This window comes from Loxodonta africana, chromosome 22 (assembly GCF_030014295.1).
Source record: "Loxodonta africana isolate mLoxAfr1 chromosome 22, mLoxAfr1.hap2, whole genome shotgun sequence".
Taxonomy (NCBI): Eukaryota; Metazoa; Chordata; class Mammalia; order Proboscidea; family Elephantidae; genus Loxodonta; species Loxodonta africana.
The window spans coordinates 40,757,062-40,779,886 of NC_087363.1; the positions used below are offsets into that span (position 1 = coordinate 40,757,062).

General features: G+C 40.6%; 1 protein-coding gene across 19 annotated transcripts in view; it reads right to left on the reverse strand.

Annotated features, from left to right (window-relative positions):
• ATG7 (autophagy related 7) overlaps positions 1-22,825 on the reverse strand; it is a 299,990-nt gene that overhangs the window by 217,733 nt on the left and 59,432 nt on the right. For 17 of the 19 annotated variants that reach the window (XR_002785715.2, XM_023547914.2, XM_023547908.2 and 14 more), the window contains 6 exons: positions 20,111-20,211; positions 18,451-18,572; positions 12,551-12,641; positions 11,112-11,256; positions 7,673-7,831; positions 405-599 (listed from right to left, as the gene is read on the reverse strand). Coding sequence is in view for 18 of the 19 variants with exons in the window: in XM_023547914.2 (XP_023403682.1) it covers positions 405-599; positions 7,673-7,831; positions 11,112-11,256; positions 12,551-12,641; positions 18,451-18,572; positions 20,111-20,211 (813 nt within the window). In the remaining variant the exon portion in view is untranslated. The remainder of the gene's footprint in view (positions 1-404; positions 600-7,672; positions 7,832-11,111; positions 11,257-12,550; positions 12,642-18,450; positions 18,573-20,110; positions 20,212-22,825) is intronic. The other 2 variants (XM_064274878.1, XM_064274886.1) reach the window with 2 other exon arrangements.

The following is a 22,825-nucleotide window of genomic DNA, read 5'->3' on the forward strand; positions in this document are numbered from 1 at the left end:
CAACGGATTTGGTTTTTGGTTTTACATACCATTCCACTATGTATATGCACCATGGTTTAACCATTCAATACCGCTAGTTGCTGAAGTTGTCACTGAGCAAAAGCAGTGGACAAAACAAAGACTTTGTCCTCTTGGAGCTTACATTTCATGTTAGTACACCTTCTAGTGTGATGTACCTCAAAGGATGGTGACAAAAATTGAATAGCAAACCATATTATTATATTGAATGATGTGTGTGAGAGAAAGACAGAGTCTGAGGTGGAAGCCCTTTGGCACCTGTCACCAGATCACATAAATTACACCTCTTTTTGGGGTGAAGGGAGGACTGGGGACACTTCTCCCTTAGGGTAATGGTGCATTAAGTCACAGGCAGAGATGAGAGCCCTAGACTCCACATACTCTACCTTTCTCTTGCTTGCAGCAATGACAGCAGGAAGCCACCGGCTCTCCCTGGTGTCCATCAACAGGAAGATGACATCATGGCTTTCGATGAGCTTCTCCAGCTGCTCCACATCCTTGTGGGCTTGCTCCAGGGTGACGCTGGAGAAGTTCACTGGGTGTCCAGGCATGGGGATGCTCATATTGAACCCTCTGGCATTCTAGGGAAAAACCCAGATGCATTTATGTCTGAAGCAAAGAGATAGGGTATATCTCACAGTTCATGTTTCCCCACAGCTACAAGCAGGTATGCGTGGCCACTTATTACCAGAAATTTCTCTGTGCTCATGCTTATCCCACCCATGCCCTCAGCTTCTTCACTTCTGCATCCTAGACCACCTTGCACTCTCACCCCAGGGTACCTGAAATAGGATGAAGTAGCAAGCAGAGATCTCAGTTCCAGAGTAAGTGGGGGTCACTTCCCATCTAGGTAAGGAGAAAACTGTGTATCTTTGGCTCTTTCCTACCATCTGAGGCCAAGAAAATTCATCACGAAGCCCTCCGACGGCCCAAGTATCCTGTTTCCAGCCAGGCTGCCTCCCCAAAACTGCCCTCTGCCCTCTACTCCGTCCCCTTAGTGTACAACATCTCCAAATGAGGTGTTATCACAAAAGTAATTTGATTTAATAAATCTACATTACATTAGAATGACTGATGGTCTTGCTTTAATCCTCTCAAAGGCATATGCATTAAAAAAAAGAGAAAACCTCTCTTTGCTAACTTTCAGCCAGTAAAATCTAGTTAGAGTGTTGAGATGTTTGGGAGAAGGAAATTGAGGTGACAGAAGATGGGCTTTGCTCCTCGTCCAAAAGGAGAAGCTGCCCAGCTGCTTGAATTGTGAAGACCCAGGATCTTTCCTGGAGGCTCCAGAGTTGCTCTGTAATTTAACATTTTCCAGTGGATGGCCCCACGATGTCTTGGCAGATTAACAGTGAGTCACGTGTGAGTGTTAATGGAGTCAGGGAGATTAACTTTCCACAGGAAAGACCAGTGTTCTACAATTACAAGCTGCATACCACTGGCTACAGGGAAGCCTGTGAAAATATCCCTTTTTTCATTCATTTGCCAAAACCCCTCACCTACTGGAAAAAGGGTTCAGGGTGCAGGGCAAGTAGGTCCTTTACAAAGGAAAGTCTATATTGTAGGTCATAGATACTTTTTTCCTTATCATCAATTTATAAACCTAATCTCTGGAATTCTAAAAAACGGCAGCAATAACAACTGCAGCAACATCAAAAAGAACAGGGAGGAAAAAATTGCAAGCCAAGCAGGAAAGGACCCCAGGCGGCAAGGGCTTCGGAAAGAAGAAAGGTTCATAGACAAGTTCATTTCAACCATGAGAACACTACAAACACCACTATCAGGACCTCAGTAAGTTACTAAATTAATAAATAAGTTACTAAATTAATAAATAAGTGTCATACATCTACCAGAGATGAAATACTGTAATCAGCAGTAATAAAAACGATAGGAGTAGTAATTGTAATACTAACAATACCACCTTACTGGTGTATTACAACTGACAAAGCATTTTAAACTATGGAAGCTTGATTAAAAAGCTACTATCGAGGTACTTTAGTTTGATACCAAGATGCAAGCATAATTACCCAATTCCAATTCTGATCTTTTGAGAAATACAGTAACTGATCCTTACCCACATAAGGAAAAAACTCTGCTCACCTAACAGACCTCTACTTGCTAAAATTTCAGGAGCCCTGGTGGCACAACGGTTAAGCACTCAGCAGTTGGAAGCCACCCAGTGGTTCCACAGTAAGAAAAGCCTGACAATCTGACCCTGTAAAGGTTACAGCCTAGGAAACCCTGCAGGGCCACCATATTGTCTACTCTGTCACCTCGGGTCGCTGTGAGTGGGCATCAACTCCATGGCACACAACAACCTGACCTGGAGTGGGTCTTGGCCCAGCATTTAAGGCCACTCTCCTGAGGCTGGAATACAGCACAATTTAGCATAGTAGTTCTCAAACTTGGCTGCACCTTAGACCCACCAAGGACTTTTTAAACACCCCTAAGAGTCCCCGGACTATTTAAATTGGATCCTCTGAGAGTGAGCCCAGGCATCAATCGATCCTAAAGTTCCACCAGGTGATTCAAAAGTGCAGCAGGGTGAGGTGTCGTTTAGGTGAGTGAAACACACAGATCTGAAGTGTTCAGCTCCATGTGTCTTGACAAACAGCTGATTTATCACTGCATACAGCCCTGTGGCTTGTACAGCTATTAAGATACAGAACATCTCCACCTCGGAAGACACTCTCGTGCCCCTTCCCAGGCGACCCCCCGCTACCCTCGAGACAACCATTGTTCCCACTTTAACCATGGATTAATTTTCTCTATTCTAGAACTTCACATAGCGGTCTCTACAGAATATACTTGTCTGTTTGGCTTCTTTCACTCAGCAAAATGCTTTTGAGGTTCATCCATACTGATTCGTATCAACAGTGCATTCCTTTTTGTTGTATGACTATGCCACAATTTGTTTATCCATTCTCCGGCTGATGGCTAGCTGGATTTTCTCCAGATTTTGGCTCATATGAATAATGCTGCTATGAACATTCTGGTACAAGTCTTTTTGTGTGTATATATTTTCATCTCCCTTAGGTAAATACCTAAAAGCAGAATTGCTAGGTCATAAGGTAGGTGCGTATTTAACTTCATGAGAAACTGCTGTACTGATTTCCAAACTGGTTGTTTCACCAGCAAAGTACGAGTTCTGGTTGTTCCATGTCCTGACAACACTTAGCATTGCCAGGCTTTTTAATTTTAGCCATTTTATTGGGTGCACAGTGATACTCTATAGTTTTGTCTTCCCCTGAGGACAAGTGACGTTGAGCATTTTCATGTGATCATTGGCCATTCATAGATCTTCAATGTGAAGTAAAAGTGGCTGTCCAAGCCTTTGGCCCCTTTAAGAGAACTGTCTTCTTATGATTGAGTTGTAGGAGTTCTTCATGTATTCTGGATAAAATGTGTCAAATATTTGTATTGTTAGTATTTTCTGTTTTGGCCAACCTTTTCATTCTCTTAATGGTGTCTGGAGTCCTTGAGTGGTACAAATGGTTAAGCACTCAGTTGGTGACCAAAAGTTTGGCAGTTTGAGTCTACCCAGAGGTGTCTCAAAAGAAAGGCCTGACAATCTACTTCCAAAATATCAGCCATTGAAAACCCTATGGAGCACAGTTCTGACACACATTGGGTTACCTTAAGAAGGAGTTGGCTCCTCCGCAACTTTTTTTTTTTTTTTAGGAGAAGCAGAAGCTTTTAATTTTGATGAAGTCCAAGTTGTCGGTTTTTCATTTATGGTCAGTGTTCACTGAGTCCTAAAAATATCTTTACCTACCACAAGATCAGTAAGATGCCTTCTTCTCAAAGCTTTGTGGTTTTCGTTTTTGTCTCTAGTTTGATGGCCTTTCTGGTGTCAACTAAGCACTCAGGGTATTCAGTGAGATCTCTCCACTCTGGATAGTTGAACCTATCCCAGTCTTGTGAGCTCTGGACTCTCCATTCTGCTCACAGTGGCCTGGGAGTTGTTTCTCTGCCCAGCCACATACACTCTTGCCCTGTGCACATGTAGCTTCACACTCAAAGACTCAAGGTGCTGCTCAGGCAGTTTCTGAAGCTCCTTGTCTGCACAGCTTCCTTATCTCTAGAGCTCTGCCCTGCAAATCCCAGCCACCTCAGCTGCTCAGAACTCTGATCTCTGTTTCCTCAGCTCATCAAGACCAAAAAAATCTCCTTAGTCTTCCTATGGGCTCTGGTATGGGCCAGAAAGGGCCTCCATGCAGTAAACTGGGGTAAACACTGTTTCTCTCCCTTCTGGATAGAATTGTTATGGATTGAATTGTGTCCCTCCCAAAATACATGCTGAATTCCTAGTCCCTGTATCTGTGGATATGATCCTTTTTGGAAACAGGGTTTTTATTTCATTAAGTTCATGAGGTCATATCAGAGCAGGGTGGGTTCTAAATCTCATCACTTCTGAATTATAAAAAAGAGCATAACAGACACAGAGACACACACAGGGGGAAAGAGAGATACCAAGGAACACCAAGGAATGCCAAGGACTGCCAACAGACACCAGAAATTAGGAAAGAGGCTCAAAGAAGAAAGCAACACAGTCAAGACCTGATTTGAACTTTTAGCCTCCAGAACTTTTGAGAAAATAATTTTTTTTTTTCTTTAAGCCACCCACTTGTGGTAGTTCCACTGTGGGAGCAGTAGGAGACTTAAGACATCTTCTGTCTGGGAGAACAGTCTTTCACTGCCTAGTGCTCACTGTCTGCAATGAGTCATCTATATATTTGCCCAGGTTTATAATAGTTTATGGTAGGAGAGCTAGTCTAGGATCAGTTATTCATGTGGGCTGGAAGCAGATGTCCAGAGTTGGGTTTTAAACCCTTGAGTCTGGCTCCACAATTGTACATTTTATTGTCTCATGTTGGGGAAAAAAAAATGGGTGACTTCAAATAGTGATGTGATTTATTGAAGGTCAGGTTTTTCTTATTCAGTTAACTCTACCCCAGGATCAGGCACAGTATTTGTAGCAGAGCAGTTCTTTTCATGTAATTTATCAGAGCATTTTTTGAGGTACCTGGAAAGAGTAAATATAATGCCTATACTCTGGAGTAGAAGAGAAAGAATAACTCAAGGAGTATCATCCAGGTAAAACTCAAGAGTTTCTTATGGTCTGGCCTTTGAGGTACTTGAAGGTCTGGGGCCAGAATCTACTCGACAGTAACTAACAACAACCACCTAACTTACAAGGCCACTTGTCTTCCCTAGAATGCTCTTCCTGGCCTCTGTCCTCTCCCAACACTCCCCGCCCCTTGCCCCCTTGCCCTCCTCTTTCAAGCTCCCTCCCCTAATTAATTCCTCCAGAGCTCAGGCCAAATGTCACTTCCTCAAGGAAGTCTTCCCTGGCTCCCAAACCTGTCAGGTTTGCTACCTCTATATTTCCTTAGCACCTTCTACATAGCCTCCTTATCACTTAATTACTACAATTATAATTATTCCATATGTGTCTCCTCAAGGAGAACACAAGCGCTTGGAGGGTGGGGCCATGTCTTGTTCACCATTATCTGCCTGACCTTTTGTCCGAGGAAAGTGTAAGGAAAGTGATGAATAAATATTTGTTGAACGAAAAAACTACTTTTTAATTTCTGACTTTGCACAACCGCCCGCTAGAGAAGGCAGCATGTACAGACCAACCCCATCGACTTTGGGATTAGTCCTATGACTCACTTTGGCCATGGGAATATATAAATAAAATAGTGCTTTAGATGAAAGTTGATAGAGCAAACCAGTTTCTCATTAAACAATTAGTATACATATTGTTTTGTGACATTGGTTGCCAACCCCATGACTTGTCAACACTCCTCTTCTGGACCTTGGGTTCCCCATTTTCATTTGTCCAGCTTTCCTGTCCTTTCTTGGCTTCTCATTCTTGACCTTGGGCTAGTGTGTCCATTTAGTCTCGTACACATGGTTGAGCTATGAGTATTATTGTTTGTTTTATGGGCCTGTCTAATCTTTGGCTGAAGGGTGAACCTCAAGAGTGACTTCAATACTGAGTTAAAAGGGTGTCCAGGGACCATACTCTCTGGGGTTTCTCCAGTCTCTGTCAGACTAGTAAGTCTGGTCTTTTTTTGTGAGTTTGAATTTTGTTCTACATTTTTTTCCAGCTCTGTCCAGAACCCTCTATTGTGATCCCTGTCAGTGTAGTAGGGGTGGTAGCCAGGCACCATCTAGTTGTGCTAGACTCAGTCTGGCGGAGGCTCTGGCAGTTATGGTCCATTAGTTCTTTGGACTAATCTTTCCCTTGTGTCTTTGGTTTTCTTCATTCTCCCTTGCTCCATATGGGGTGGGACCAATGGAATGAATACCTTAGATGGCCGCTTTTAAGACCCCAGACACTACTCACCAAAGTAGGATGTAGAACATTTTCTTTATAAACTATGTTATACAAGGCATAGTAAGTTTTCATCAACCCTTTCAGGCTTCCACCTTCCACCACTACAAGAGCAGGACCCAGACGACATTTACTCCTTCAGCACAGACTTTGAAATAATGACATACAAAGCAGACCTGAGCCTGACTCAAAGTCTGGAGTATGGCCTAGCCCACAGCTAAACCACAGCCAACCTGCAGACCCCTGCATATGGAATGAATGTTTGGAATTGTAAGCCACTGATATTTTCGGATCGTTCAATATGCACTGTTGTCACAGAAGAAACCTAACAAATATACCTCCTCAACGATAGGGCTGTAACTTATTTCTTTGGGCACTTAGTACATAAAAAAAAGAAAAAAAAATTTTTTTTTTTTTTAGTTGGTGGTTAATCAACGCTGCCGAATTAAACTCAGTGAATGATGTTCCTTAGGTACACTAATGAAATGGACAAAACCATCAAAGTTGTTTTTAAAGCAAGGACTTCTAAAATGGATGACTCTAACACTGGATGACTAAGCAGAGAAACTGAGAAGGCGGGCTGTTTTCTACTGGAACTGAGAGCCTCTTGCAGGACTTCAAGTATAAGCATATGTTTTGCAGACACCTAATCTAACCCCTGTCAGATAAATTGATTAAGCATGAAAGATGAGAATCTCTTTTGCTGATGACCTCAAAAAAAAAAAACCAAAAAACAAAAATGGCACAAGATTTTGAGTCAAGTGAGCAGAATTACTTGTCTCTTGTTATCTGGTGCTTTTAAAGTAAGTGATGCAACTTAAAAAATAAGAAGTAGCTAGAGCAAAAAGCTAATTTTTTAGCCCAATCTTCCTTCTTCATGCAGAGACCAGTATTCCATTTACTTTCATAAACCTGTACTAAGTAACTGCCAAGTATTCTGGTAATGGAGGAAAAATAACATCCTACATCTGAGCCACCATAAATACTGTTTTTGAACAAGGCGGGGGTATAAAAATACACATATCCCACAAATCCTCCACTGAAACTCATATAATACTTTGCAACTTACAAGACATTTTTTCATATATTCTTCATATAATTTTCACAATAATATATGAGAGTTTTGTTTTGTTTTTTAATCCCCATCTCCAAGATGAGGACACAGAGGCCCAGCCATCTGATGAGTGCCTGGTAGCAAGTGGCACATGTTGGACTCTCTTTCACCAATACCATAGGGCTGCGTTCCCCAAGGCTCAAAAACTTAAAGATATAGGAGAAAACCTCTGACCTTCCCCAAAAGCATCAACTTACCACTCCGGGGAATATTTTCTGGAGCCGGTCTGCTGCAGCCAGGGCCTTGGCCTTACCACCCCCTAGGCAATCTTCAAATTCATAGAGAGGCTGCCTCACAGGATTGGAGTAGGAGACCTTGGCATTATCCACAAACGTGATGTGTCTGACGCCCCAGCCCTGCATGGAGAGAGGACATCATGGTGTGTCTCTGAAGAACGGTTCACAGTGCATTTCTCTTGAACTCACTAGAAGTGGCTTTGCTTTGGAGTATTTTGGGAACCTCAAAATAAACTTCAGAAATTGAATTGTGAAAATGCCATTTTTGATCAACAGAATGCCAACTTCCTTTAAAAAACAAAATAATCATATAATCAGTGCCTGGTTTCCTGCAGTAAAGAAACTAAGAAATGTCAGAGTGGGTCTGACTAATACCTCATTATTTTTGACAGGGGCACCAGGGAAGGATTTGGAGGCGAGTCCCATAAGAACTGTCTATGTTGCTGTCTAAAAAGGATTAGCGATAGCCTCCAAATGTTTTTGGCTTCCCTTAATGCATAATTAAGTATAAAGAACAACTTCTCTTGAAACTCATTTAAAGCCTGAACTAACTCCTCAGAAAAAAATGGCTTACAGCTTATTTCCCATTCTTCAGTATTATAGAATATTTTGTACTATTTCTCCAAGAGGCAAAAGCCTTATTAATTATCTGGGATTTGGGGGATGAGCCCATATTCTCAGAAATAGTTTTCATGATCTTATAGACTTAAATGACTTCTCTTATAAAGTTTCATAAGGCCACAAAATTTTAAAGTTGGAAAGAATCCTTCAACTCCTTACTCCAATCTCTTCATTTTACAGATATGGAAAAATGCTCAGAAAAGATCAGTGATTTGCCTAAGGTCACCCATCTGGTTAATGGTGGGGACAGAATGAAGATGTCTACCTTTTTTTTTTTTTTTTTGGCATATCTTAGTAGATCATAAATAAACATAGGGATCCAGTGATTCAAGAGAAGCCCTACGTGACTGGCTACAAAACTAAGATTCTATTCTCTCTCAAATTGCAATGTCCTTCAATTAGGGACTCTGAGACTTGATTAGGCTGATGACTCCAGAGGGATGGACATTCACAAGGACCCAAAGTCAATGGGGTTGGTCTGTATATGTTGCCTTCCCTAGTGGGAGGGTAAGTTTTCCATTTATAAAGCTAGCATAAACCAGCTAATCTACAAAGATACCACAAGGAAAAAACATTACTATAGGCTGACTTGACGTAGGAATACGGAAGTAAAAATTACAAGTGAAATATTACCAATTGAATCAAACAGCATATTGGAAGAATAAAATACCATGAATGAATAGGGTTTATTCCAGAAATGCTCAACATCAGAATACTTGAATTATCTCGATAGATGTATTTAATAAAGGTCAACAATCACTTATAATATAAACAAACTCACAGTAAGCTAGAAACAGACATGAGCTTAACTTATAAAGAGCGTTTAGCAGAAACCAATATCAAATACAAAAGTTAAAGGTAAAACCCTAGAGGCATTCTCATTAAATTCAGTAACAAAACCAAGATGCCCACTCTCCCTGCTGTTACTGAACATTACTGTGCGTTCTAGCCAATCCTATAAGACAAGGAAAAGAAATAAGACATATAAATATTAGTGTAGAATGCTAATCAACGGAAATTTTTTTTTAATCAAATAAACTATTTGAACTACGAGAGCTTAGAAAGATGGCCAGATAAAAGATAAACATGTAAAACTCAATATCGTTTCTATATACTAGCAACAGTGAACTGGAAAATTTAATGGGAGAAAATATCTCTAAAAGAAAAAAAATTATTAAATACGTAGAAATAAACTAATAAGGCATGTGCAAGACCTACATAAAGAAAATGCTACTGAAAGACAAAGATGATGCAAATAAATGAAGAGATATGCCATACTTCTGAAACTATGGCTCAATATTATAAAAATGTCAGTCCCTTCCAGTTTGTCTACAGATTCATTGCAATTCCAATTAAAACAGTGAGTAGGAGTATGGGACTAAGTAAATAGATTAAGGGAACAAAAAAGAAAACCAGGCATATAAGTGGATTTAGTATTTGATAAAGGTAGAAAAAAGATGATTTGGATTATTGAATAAATGCCATTAAAACAACTGACTGCCCACTTTGTGGGAAAAAGTTAGGTATTTACCGCTTCATATACAAAAATAAATTTCACATTGATATGGATCTAAACATAAAAAACAAGAGTTCTGTAAACCATAAAGGAAAGGACTGACGTATTCAATAATATAAAAATTAAAAACTTGCATATGACTAAAAGAGCCCCGGTGGCACAATGGTTGAAATCAGCTGCTAACCAAAAGTCTGGCGGTTCAAATCCACCAGGCGCTCCTTGGAAACCCTATGGGGTGGATCTACTCTACCCTATAGGGTTGCTATGAGTTGGAATCAACTCAACAGCAATGAATTTTTTTTGTTTTGTTTTGTTTTATATGGCTAAAGACACCACTTAAATAGAGATTTTTTATCTGTATCGTATTATAGAAAAAAGGTTAATATCCACAACAAAAAAATCATGCCGAATCAGTAAAAGAAACACAACCCAAGGTACCTGAAGAGAATAAAATTCACAAGAGAAATAAAAATTAAAAACTCACCCTCGCTTATTAAAGAAATTTAAATTACAATAATGGAATGTTACTTTTTAATTGACTGGATAAAATTAGACAAAGATTAAAAAGCTGATAATATTCCATTTGGCAATAGGGTAGGAGAAAGCTCTGCTACGTGTTTCTAGGAGCCTAACGTTCTTAGAAGGTAATTTAGCTTGAAAAAATGTGCATACATAAATTATACATTTTCTCTAACACAGATATGAAGAAGATACAAGTATAAAAATGTCTATTTCAACATAGTCTTTAAAACAAAAAAATGGAAAATAACCTAAAACTGATTAAATAGGGGATTTATGGTCATGCGAGAAAACACTGTGTATGTATATGGAATATGGAATACATGGAAAGATATCCACAATTATTTTCTTAAGTTAAAGCCTGTTGTAGACAGTATGCAGAGTATAGTCCACTTTTTGTAGGTATAAATAAATAAACAATAAAGACAACAGATTTCTCTCTGTATATTGGTACATCCCTACGAAAACTTCTAGGAAAGATATATGGCATATTAATCTATGAAGACTGGTTAATTCTGGAAAGTGGGACTTGGCATGGGGGTGGAGGGAGACCTTATACACTCCTGTTCTGATTGAATTTTTATAATAAAAGCATGTATGACTTTTACAATTAAACTGAGAAAAGAAGGAAGGAGTAGAGGGAGGGTAGAGAAGGATGAATCTGGGAGATTGGAGGTAATCATGTGAATAAGCAAGAAGGGGAGCCACAGTGTCGAAGGCACCATCAGGTACCTGGCAACTTACCATGAGTGTCCTGGCTACATTACAGCCCAAGGTGCCAGCTCCAAGCAGCAGACATTTCACAGACACAACCTTGTCCAAGTCCAAAGTAGGGACCAATCTCCAACACATCAATTTGAGATTTAGATCCACGGATGACTCAGCTAACCTAGAAAATGAATCGTTTATTCAGCCATTCACTCACTGATACCCCAATCTTGTCCTCAAGCAGGAAACAAATCATGAGGAAACTGTGATCAAAGGGAAACTAGGATGAAGCCTGAGGGTAAGTGGGGAGGAGACTACACATAGATTACATGCCACTGTGTTGTTGTTGTGTGCTGTCTGGTTGATTCCAACTCATTGTGACCCTATGGGACAGAGTAGAACCTGCCCTATAAGGTCTCCTAGGCTGAAATCTTTACCATAGATCGCCAAGTCATTTCTCCCATGGAACAGCTGGTGGGTTTGAACTGCCAGCCTTTCAGTTAGCAGCCTAGTGCTTAACCGCTGCACCACCAGGGCTCCTTGCATGCCATCATAAAAAACCAAAAAAACCCAAACCGTTGCCATCGAGTCGATTCCGACTTATAGCGACTCTATAGGACAGAGTAGAACTGCCCCATGGTGTTTCCAAGGTGTGCCTAGTGGATTCGAACAACTGACCTTTTGGTTAGCAGCCGTAGCACTAAACCACTATGCCACCAGAGTTTCCACGCCATCATAGTCCTAGGCAATTGGTAGTAGTGGGCTACACATTTGATACTGTACTCCTGGCATCCAAGGTGAAAAGGGAATTATGATCAGTTGTTTAAGAGTCATACCCATTGCCGGCCAGTCGATTCTGACTTACTGGACAGAGTAGAACTGCCCCATAGGGTTTTCAAGGAGCGGCTCGTGGATTTGATCTGCCAGCCTTATGGTTAGCAGAACTCTTAACCACTGCACCACCAGGGTCCCATAACAGACATAGTGTCCATGAATAAAAACACACCAGCTGCTTAAGAAGAAAGGTTTTCCTTGTACTGAAAACTGAGAGATTTCTTCCATGCCTCACCAATAAAGGGTGCATTTACATCCTCCCTTAAATACAATACTGCTTTCTGTGAAATATTCCTGATCATGCCCTTGGGTCTTGCCCCACAGCACACAGTTAAAGGCAGTGGGTGGGGACTAAAAGGGGGTGTAGGTGTATAAGTCCGAGAGTCCGAGCTTAAAGCAAGAACAAAATTCAGGATGTCTAGAAGAACAGACGAACCATGTGACCTTCAGGACAGCCCTCACGAATATTAATTCTCACAACGAAACTTAAATTCAGAACAAGGCAACAAAGAGGAGGGTAAGACTTGTTGTCAATGGGAATGGCACCCCCTGGAATCGGGTGATGCTGCCGCCCTGACAGAACCCAGTGTATGTCCTGGTTACAAAAAGCCCGGATGCGGAAAACAGCTTCCCAAGTGTACCTTTTAGGGTCCATGCACTCACTGAGGTTCACCATCCTCGGTCCCATGCCTCCTTTCTGGTTCTTCTCCCACCCAACTGCTTTAGGACAATCTTAAGGCAAACAAAACAACAAGTTTAATGAAAAAGGAAAAATAAAAACAAGTAAGTAAAGCACAAACCTTACTTTAAAAAGATCAACATTCACAATGGCCCATGTATTGATAAGCTCTTAGTTTACTTCTTTCTCAAGGAGTCTAGTAGGCCTGAATTTCCACCAACTTGCCACAGTTACCTCCCTCATCGTCCTTTGCTACTAGAAATCTTGTTTAGAGGCCATCATATCCTAGCACAGTCTTCTTCTAAAGGGGCTTCTGAAATAACCCCCAACTCTGGCCCAACATACCTCAACTTCTACTGTTATCAGAAGTCGCTCAAAAAAAGACAATCATATTTGGGGTAGGGATAGCCAAGCGAGGGTGCTCTATCGAAAGAAGGCAAGCTGACATGGCTACAGCACACCTTCCACTGAAATTCCTACTGGGATTTGGAACTCGTGACTTTAGTAGGTCCCTTTTGTTCCCATCCTTACCATGTCCCTCTGCTCAGCCTCGTAACTCCTTCATTATGCACCTATGTGCAGGTCACAGTCCAAGGTGACTGTCCCCGTTAACCTGCCCTCTCCTTTAAGCTCAAAACCCCTGGTGGCATAGTGGTTAAGTGCTATGGCTGCTAACCAAAAGGTCGGCAGTTTGAAGCCATCAGGTGCTCTTTGGAAACTCTATGGGGCGGTTCTACTCTGTCCTATGGGGTCGCTATGCGTCGGAGTCAACTTGAGGGCAACAGATTATTGTTTTTTTTTTTTATGGTAGCATCAAGGAGCCCTGGTGGTGCAGTAGTTAAGTGCCCAGCTGCTAAGCAAAAGGTCAGTGGTTCGAACCCACCAGCGGCTCTATGGAAGAAAAGATCTGGCAATCTGCTCCCATAAAGATTACAGCCTAGAAAACCCTATGGGACAGTTCTACTCTGTCATATAGGGTTGCTATGAGTGGGAATCAACTTGATGGCACACAACAACAACACCGGCAGCCTCCAATTCCAACAAAAAATAAGGATCTTGTGGCTAAATATGCTTGAAAAATGTTTCTATATCTGTATTTTATATTCACCCACACTCCTGCCCAAATCTGGAGATTCATAATGCAAATCAGGAAGATAAACATTCTGAGAAGCCCGCAGTAAAGAGGCCAATTTATTTGATTTGGCTTTGTTTCCCAAGCTTACTTGGCTCTCCACATCTCCCTCCTTTGCCCCATAACACCAATTAATATTTCATGAGATACATTCAGGGAAATGCTTCTCTATTCTGTCGTTGGAAAACTGTCATTAAAATTGCAATTGCTTTGTTGAACACTCCTGCCACCTCTTCACCTTAACTGAAGCCTGGCTGTTCTTGGTAAGATGACAGCCATGTAAATCTTGCTAATGGGGCCACCCACTCTCTCACGCTCCCTACATATCAGAACCTCTGTCTCTCTCCCCTTCTCGCTGAACCCCCACTGCTCACTTTAAACCCTCAGCTCCTTAGCAGGGAATTCCAGTTGCTGCTTCAGTCGGCCACAACCTACCAGCCCAGCATAACCTCCAGTATCTGCAGGAACGGAAACTTCTCGACTTAAAACTAAGATATACAGGAGTGTTAGGAGGAATTCTATGTGTGTTTCCTTCTACTTGTGCCCTGGTTTTGTTTGGCCAGGCTCCTGTTTTTAGATTTCTATCAACATCTCTATTTTCCTTTCCTTGGGAACTTTTTAGCTTTTTGTTTTTAAAATAGTACTGCTCAATATAATTATGGAACTCAAAAGGTGTCGATTTTGTTTACACAATCTTTTCTTTCTGGGATAGGATGACCAACTAGAAACCACGGGTTAATTATCTTTGAAAACTCCTCAGGGGCCCCAATTTGGCTGGGGCCATTATTCACAGCAAGAAACCATTTTTAGCTGAGGCACCAGGCATGGTTTCTTTTATGCCATGAAAAATCAAAACTAATAGATTTGAGTTCTTAAAGAGTTTAAGACTTGACTATTCTTTTTCTGGGGAAAAAAAGAGTTCAAACCTATAATTAACTCATATTTTGTTTGACTTCTTTACTAATCTCACATTACAGAAAACATGCCCTTTAATATACAGCATAGAAACTTGGCAAGAACTATGGAACCACAATCTAGTACTGTAATTAATAATTCCAGTCTAAGCTTCCTCCTACTATAAAGATAAGAAATTATGATACAAAAACAAAATGTCATTTCAAAAAACATCTTTTTACTCACATTATAGCCATATAGGGCCACTATGAGTCGGAATCGGCTCGACGGCACTGGGCTTTTTTGGTTTGTAGCCATTTCTGAGAAAACTAGATATACTTTAAACTTTTTATCAATATTGAAAAAATACTATATATGACAATGATATTTAATCTACCATATCTGCCTCCATATAATCCACACCCATAAGACATAATCCCAATTTAATGAGTTTGTCAGTTTGTCGTACTGTGGTGCTTTGTATGTTGCTGTGATGCTGGAATCTATGCCACCAGTACTTCAAATACCAGCAGGATCACACATGGTGGACAGGTTTCAGCAGAACTTGTAGACTAAGATTAGGAAGAAAGGCCTGGCAATTTACTGCTGAAAATTAGTAAAAACCCTATGTATTACAGCAGAGTATTGCTCGATAGAGTGCTGGAAGATGAGCCCAAGCTGGAAGGCAGTCAAAAGATACCGTGACTGCAACAATGGACTCGAGCATACCAAGGATTGTGAAGGTGGCTCAGGACTGAACAACATCTCATTCTATTATACATTAAGGTTGCCATGAGTCAGAGCTGATTCAACAGCAACTAACAATGACAAAAATTTGATGAGGAAATATTTTTTAGGGGAAAATTAGGTTCTGTTTTCCCAAGGTTGAGCAACCAGGAGAACCACATCAAGGACAGGAGGCTAAAATGGGGAGACCTCTCCCCACTCCAGGCAGTGCCTGCTGCCTGATTGTTCTTTCTGTCAGCTACAGACGATGGCCTTGGCTGCATTATGAAGGGGCAAAAGAAGATGTAAGCTATTTTAAATAATACTTCTTATGCTAACTGCCCTTGCAATCATGGGATGTCTTAGAAATACTAAAAAGTTTACCACACTAATACCTTCAGTTCACATTATTATAATGAATCACACATTGAGTTCCTAAATAATATGAAATTTTATTAACACCTAAGGAAAAAAAAATATTAATTTATATAGAAAAAAGAAAATTTGCCTTTCTTAAACTAAATAATCTATATTCAACATCAATCATAAAGAAGACATATTGAAGGCATCATTGGGCAATAGAAAATGTCTTTTTCAAATGAAAACGTACAGCGTTTCCAGGTTTGCACGCCAGGCTCACGAAGTATTTAGCTGGATCATGGGGAGTAGGGAGTAAGTGTAACTCAGCAACTTTATCATAAAAGTGGAAAGAAAAAAGCCTCCCCCACAGGGTGGATGGAGGGATTAAACAAGAAACACGTGGAAGGTGCCTAGTGGCCTGCCTGGAATAGACCAGGCACTCAGTACTTGTTAGTATTCACCTCATTCCCCTAAAACTAATTTTAAGTTGTACTTAATAAAATAATGGTATGCCATATAAGTTACCATTATACAAAACCCAAACCTGTTGCCGACTCCTAGTAACCCAAAGGGACAGAGTAGAAATATCCCATAGGGGTTCCAAGGAGGGGCTGGTGGATTCGAACTGCCAACTTTTTGGTTAGCAGCCGCATTCTTAACCACTGTGCCACCAGGGCTCCAAGTTACCATTATCCAAACAAAAAAAACCAAACTCGTTGCCATTGAGTCAATTCCTACTCATAGCAACCCTACAGGACAGAGTAGAACTGCCCCACAGAGTTTCCTAGGAGCCCCTGGTGGATTCGAGCTGCCAATCACTTGGTTAGGAGCCGTAGCACTTAACCACTAAGCCACCAGGGTTTCCGAGTTATCATTATACAGATGCTATTTTAGAATGTGCCAGAAGAGGGCACTAAATGAAATGCAAACATCTAAAGACTGCAGAAAGGCAATGAATTTATTCAGGCTCTTAACTAAAAAGCAAATAGTTTCCTTCTTGGACTGACCAAGGAAACCCTGGTGGCATGGTGGTTAAGTGCTATGGCTGCTAACCAAAGGGTCAGCAGTTCGAATCTGCCAGGCGCTCCTTGGAAACTCTATGGGGGCAGTTCTACTCTGTCCCTCCTTGGAAACTCTATGGGGCAGTTCTACTCTGTCCTATAAAGGTATGAGTCGGAATCGATTCGAGGGCACTGGGTTTGGTTTTTTGGTTTTTGACTAACAAAGCGGAGTATTCTGTCAATCCTGCTGAGAAGTCTACAGATATGATCACTTATAAAATGTCATCAGAGCCAATCCTGAATCCTTTCGACTTTTGCACTCTAGAAATGATATCTCAGAGAAGATTTTAACACTATGTGAAAGTACTTTAAAGCATATAACTCTCAGAAATCTAAGGGATTATTTTGGGATGGGAAGTCTTAGAACACCCTTAGGAGTGGCAAGAGTACTGGGCTTTGAACGAAATAAGAAATAAGTTAACGGAAATAAACGTTTACTAAGGACCTATCAGAGGCCGGACACTGTCCTCTGTCTTTTACACAGGACATAGATTCTCTATAAGGAATACCCCGTGAGGTAGGTATTATTATCCTTACTTTACTGAAAATTGAGTATGTCTCTATGACACGTACATAAATATGTATGTATATGTGTATATATATATGTCCCTGGGTGGTGCAAATGGTTAACTGCCGGACTATCAACCAAAAGGTTTGTGGTTCAAACCCACTCAGAGGCACCTCTGAAGAAAGGCCTGGTGATTTGCTTCCAAAAGGTCACAGCCTTAAAACCCTATGGAGCAGTTCTACTCTGCACACACAGGATCGCTGTGAATTAGCCTGACTCGACAGCAACTAACAATAACATATGCACATACGTGTATATATATGTGTATACATACACATAAACATATATACACAGATAACCAAACCAAAGCCAGTGTCGTCGAGTCGACTCCGACTCATAGCGACCCTGTAGGAGAGAGTAGAACTGCCCCATAGAGTTTCCAAGGAGCGCCTGGCGGATTCAAACTGCCGACCCTTTGGTGAGCAGCCGTGGTACGTAACTACTACGCCACCAGGGTTTCCATGTATATACATATACATATATATTTACCTGAGTTGATTCTGATTCATTGCGACTCCATGTGTGTTAGAGTAGAACCACTCCACAGGGTTTTCAAGGCTGTGACCTTTTGGAAGCAAATCTCCAGTCCTCTCTTCCACAAAGCCTCTGGGTGGGTTCACACAGGCACATATCTATATATCTAAAATGCCTCTCTGAGCCTAAGTCTCCTAAATTATAAAATGGGGATAACAGCTAATGTTTACCACACAGAGATCAAATGATTGTGAAATGTGGAAGGAGAAATGATACTTTTGCTGAGAGGTTTACTATATAGAGAACAGGCTCATATACAACTCTAAGTATGTAACAAATAAATATGTACGAGTATTAGTGCTTCATCCTTCCTTTAAGAAGGGAGAGGAATAAAGATTTCTGTGTTAAATAAACACAAAAACTAGATTAAAAAAAACCTCAAAACCGAGAAAACTCCCTGGAGAAAATATTCTGCTGACAATCTTTGCCACTGTTCCCAACTGAATACCAGAGGTGTTCACGACGGCAAAGAAGAGTCACACTGCACCCCCCCTCCACCCCCACTGTGAAGGGATAAAAAGAAACTAAACCTGATTTGGCTTCCGATAAGTGATAATTATATGCATTCTCAAAGACCATAGAATTACCTGGGCTAAACGCCATTTCTGGAAGCCTCACTTCAAAGATGATGCTGTGGGCGGTGTCTCTCACCCCCTGCATGGTGCGGTCCCGGAAGCAAAGCACCTCCACAGACTGGAAACGGCTACTCCTGTGGTCAGACCCCGGGTTGTTGGGTTTGTTTTTTTAAGGAAGAAAAACAAAGCTCACATCAGAGCGTCAGCAAACCCAGCTGGACAGAATTCAACTCATTTTAATTATGCCTCTCTGGCCTTAACCTTTGAGAGATTTTGAACATATTCATATAGGCTTCCATGTCCAAGTGTTCAGAGGCTGAAAACGGAACTGGCTGTGATTTCGTTCTAGGTAAATTTTATGCAGCAATCACAGTGCACACATGATTCTGACAAATGAATCTTTTAAATGCAGCAAAAATAAGCAAACACACAAAATTAAAAACTAAAGTTCACAAGATATTTAAAAAGAGCCTCTAAGCCTGGGTCCTCTGGTTCATCCTCTCCCATCTAAAATCACATTTTATGAAATAGCACCTCAGTAAGTAGGAACCCAGTTGTCCTATATAGCTGTACCATGTGAATGAGTAGATACATAGGGGCAAACTGTAATTTTTTCTCTTTAGTTGTTTTAAGTAAGTATTGTTACTTAAATACAGCAGACATACAGAAAAGTACACAAACCCTAAGTATAAAGAAGCTTGTGTCATGCCTCATCCCAGTCACTAACCACCCCCTTTAAGAGTAACTATTACTCCAACTTCTAAACCCATATGATCGCTTTTGCCTGTTTTTTTAACTTTTGATATAAATGGAATCATAGACACTTTTACGTCATAAGACCGGCTTATTTCTCTCAACACTGTATGTCTGAAATTCGTTCATGTTGATATATGTATCAACATTGCATTCAGATTCATTGCAATATGGCATTGCATTGCAAAGAACACACCACCGCTTCATTACCGAAGGACATCTGGGTTATTACCTGTTTTCAGCTATTATGAACAATGCTATTTGCTATAAACATTTTTGTACATGTGTTTTGGTTGTAACTGTGTATACATTTCTGTGGGTTATGTACCTGAGAGTAAAATCTCTGAGGCATAGGCAATTTTGTCTTTGGTAGATACTGCTAAATAGTTTTCCTGGAGTGTTTGAGGGTTCTAACTGCTCCTCATCTTTGATAACATTTGGTATTATTGCCTTTTTTTTTTTTAAGTCATACTGGAGTGTATATAGCCATGTCTCATTATGATTTTATTTCCTTAACGGCTAATGACTTTGAGCATCTTTTTAACTGTGTATTACTTAGCCTTTTGGATACTCTCTGTTTTAGTTTTTATAGGGTTAGCAAAAGAGGTTGGTGGCAACAGGGAAATCCTATCTGAAAGCGACTGAGACAGCTGGGGGGAGAACTAAAGAATTTTAGTGTCAGGACCTCTGGCTATTTGCCCCGCTGCAGTCTAAAATATCATTAGTACACTACCATTAGAGTCTGAAGCTCCGTAATAGACTTGGTTAAGGGCTCATCATTGATGAACTGATGGAAATTGAATGATGCCTGATTTATTGATTTATAATCTGGCTCCTATGAAAAAATACATTTGAGAAAACCGATACAGACATAGGCAGATACATTGTCAAAAACATATAGACATAGACAGACACACACACTTGTAAATACCATCTGTGGGCTGCTAGGACCAAAAAATTCCTCAAAGGCCATCCAGGGTACTGGGCCAAGTTACAGGGGTCATATACACCAACAGTTATCTATGAACAGAAAAGACTTTCAGAGTAAGACAAGAATCATGTCAGATTCACAATACAGACATTGCTAATACCTCCCTGTCCCTTTTCATGCTGTTCTGCAAAGCATTAAAAATTAAACACTTGATGAAGGGCTAAGGGGAAGAGAAGGAAGCAGAAGGATCTCATACTGTAGAACTTGTCATGGTGGCAGCTGTCAAATTCTTCTCTGGGCCCTTTGTGTCTTGCACTTGGCCTGGAATACCGTTAAGAACTAGATACATTTAGAAGTACGACTGGAAGAAAGATAGGGAAGGGAGGAGGACAGTCAACTGTCAGGGTTTACTTAGAGAAAATCCTTACTTAAAGGACTATGATCTGTGAAAACTGCCAATTTTTACATAATGAGAAAAATCAAAGGAGGGTCACTACATTGTAAGTCTACAGTCAGATCACATTAAAAGGACAGGGACCCTTGATATGAAAACCCTGGTGGCATAGTGGTTAGGTGTTACGGCTCCTAACCAAATGATTAGCAGCTCGAATCCACCAGGTGCTCCTTGGAAACTCTATGGGGCAGTTCTATTCTGTCCTATAGGGTCGCTATGAGTTGGAATCGACTTGACAGCACTGGATTTTTTTTTTTTTTTTTACCCTTGATATTGTTAACGTATATCTCCTCCCTCCTCTACTCCACCAACTCTCATCTCCATCTGGAAAATTCTACTCAACTCCAAATACCATTTTAGTGAAGAATTCACAAAGTAGAAGTAGTCACCCTGACCCTTCTGCTTCCATTGCTCTTTGTATATTATATACAACATTTTTCACTTTTTTTGTTCTCCTCCTCTCAGAAAACAATGAGCACCCAGCACCCAGATCTTGGTTTCTAAATACCATTCTCCAATAAAAGAAATCAGGGTTCCTTGGAGATATGGCTGATTCTAGGGCTGAAGCAGGAAAAACATAACATGAGCCTGGAGCATCTTCTTGTAGTGCTAGAAGTAGGAAGTACTCACAAACCAAAAGCCTGGGGGCATGTCAAAGGGGCACAGAAGCCAACCTGAGAGAGTTCCCGATGGCCAAAGCTAGAACAATTAGAGCAACAAAATAGTGTAGTATAGAATTATAAACCAAACTATGAAATAAATATATGTGAGTCCATACTGATACCAATAAATAACTGAACAAAAAAATAAATGGGAGAAGTGACAACTCATCCCTACAGAAAGATTCCAAACGATATAGGTAGATGCTTCCCCACTAGGAGGTGGTGTTTAATCCTTCCACTTCTTTAACGTGAGCTGGACTCAAGGGCTCACTTCCAAAAAAAAAAAAAAAAACAAAGTAGTAACTTTATAGTAGAAAAAGAAATTTGGCAAGCACTACTTTAACCAAATGACCAAGGTTAACATCACCAGTGATGTCATGTACTCTTGATACAATGTGATGACGAGGGTACTTTAACTTCAGTGGTACTCTTCGAAAAATCCATAAGCCCAGTCTAATCAAGAGAAACACATCAGATAAACCTAAATTGATGAACATTCTACAAAATACTTGACCAGTACTCCTCAAAACTGTCAAAGTCAACAAAAAGAAGGAAAGTGTGAGAAACTGTCACAGACTAGAGGAGACTAAAGAGACCTGACAGCTAGATGCAATGTGGTATCCTTGAGTGGACCCTGGAACAGAAGAAGGTATTAATGGAAAAACTAGTGAAATCTGAATAAAGTCTGAATTTTAAAGTCTGAATTTTAGGTAATAGTAACATATTAATTTTTGTTCCTTAACTTTGACAAAAGTACATGATAATGTAAGGTGATAACATTAAAGAAAACTAAAACTGAATGAGGGTATATGGGAACTCTCTCCGCTGACTTGGCAATTTTCCTGTAAATCTAAATTTATTCCAAAATAGAGTTTATTTAAAAGAAAGAAGACAATGAGATCTCTCTATGATCAGCTCAGACACACACAGCAGGTACTCAGTGAACACTTGCTGAATGATGAAAAGATGTATGTATGGATGGATGTACAGATGTACGGATGGACAGGTGAGCGGGTGGATGGGTGGGGGGGTGGATGGGCGGGTGGGAAGGTGGGGGATAGGTAGGTACACGGATGGATGGATGGATGGATGGATGAGTGGGTGGACGAGAGGAGGGAGGGAAGGAAGGAGGGAAGATGACTGGCAGGAACCTACAGGTTTCCTTTGTAAGAGTGTTGTTTTTAGGTGCTGTCAAGTCAGTTCAGGCTCATAGCGACTCTATGTACAACAGAAGAAAACACTGCCCAGTGCTGTGCCAGTCTCACAATCATTGCTTGAGCCCATTGTTGCAGCCAATCCATCTCTTTGAGGGTCTTTCTTCTTTTCACTGACCCTCTACTTTACCAAGCATGATGTCCTTCTCCAGGGATGGGTCCCTTGTGATAACATGTCCAAAGTATGTGAGATGAAGTCTCACCATCCTCAAAGTGACATCTTCGCTTTTTAACACTTTAAAGAGGTCTTTTGCAGCAGATTTGCTCAATACAATACATTGTTTGATTTCTTGACTGCTGCTTCCATGGGCAAGAAAGATAAAATTCTTGACAACTTCAATATTTTCTCCATTTATCATGATGTTGCCTATTG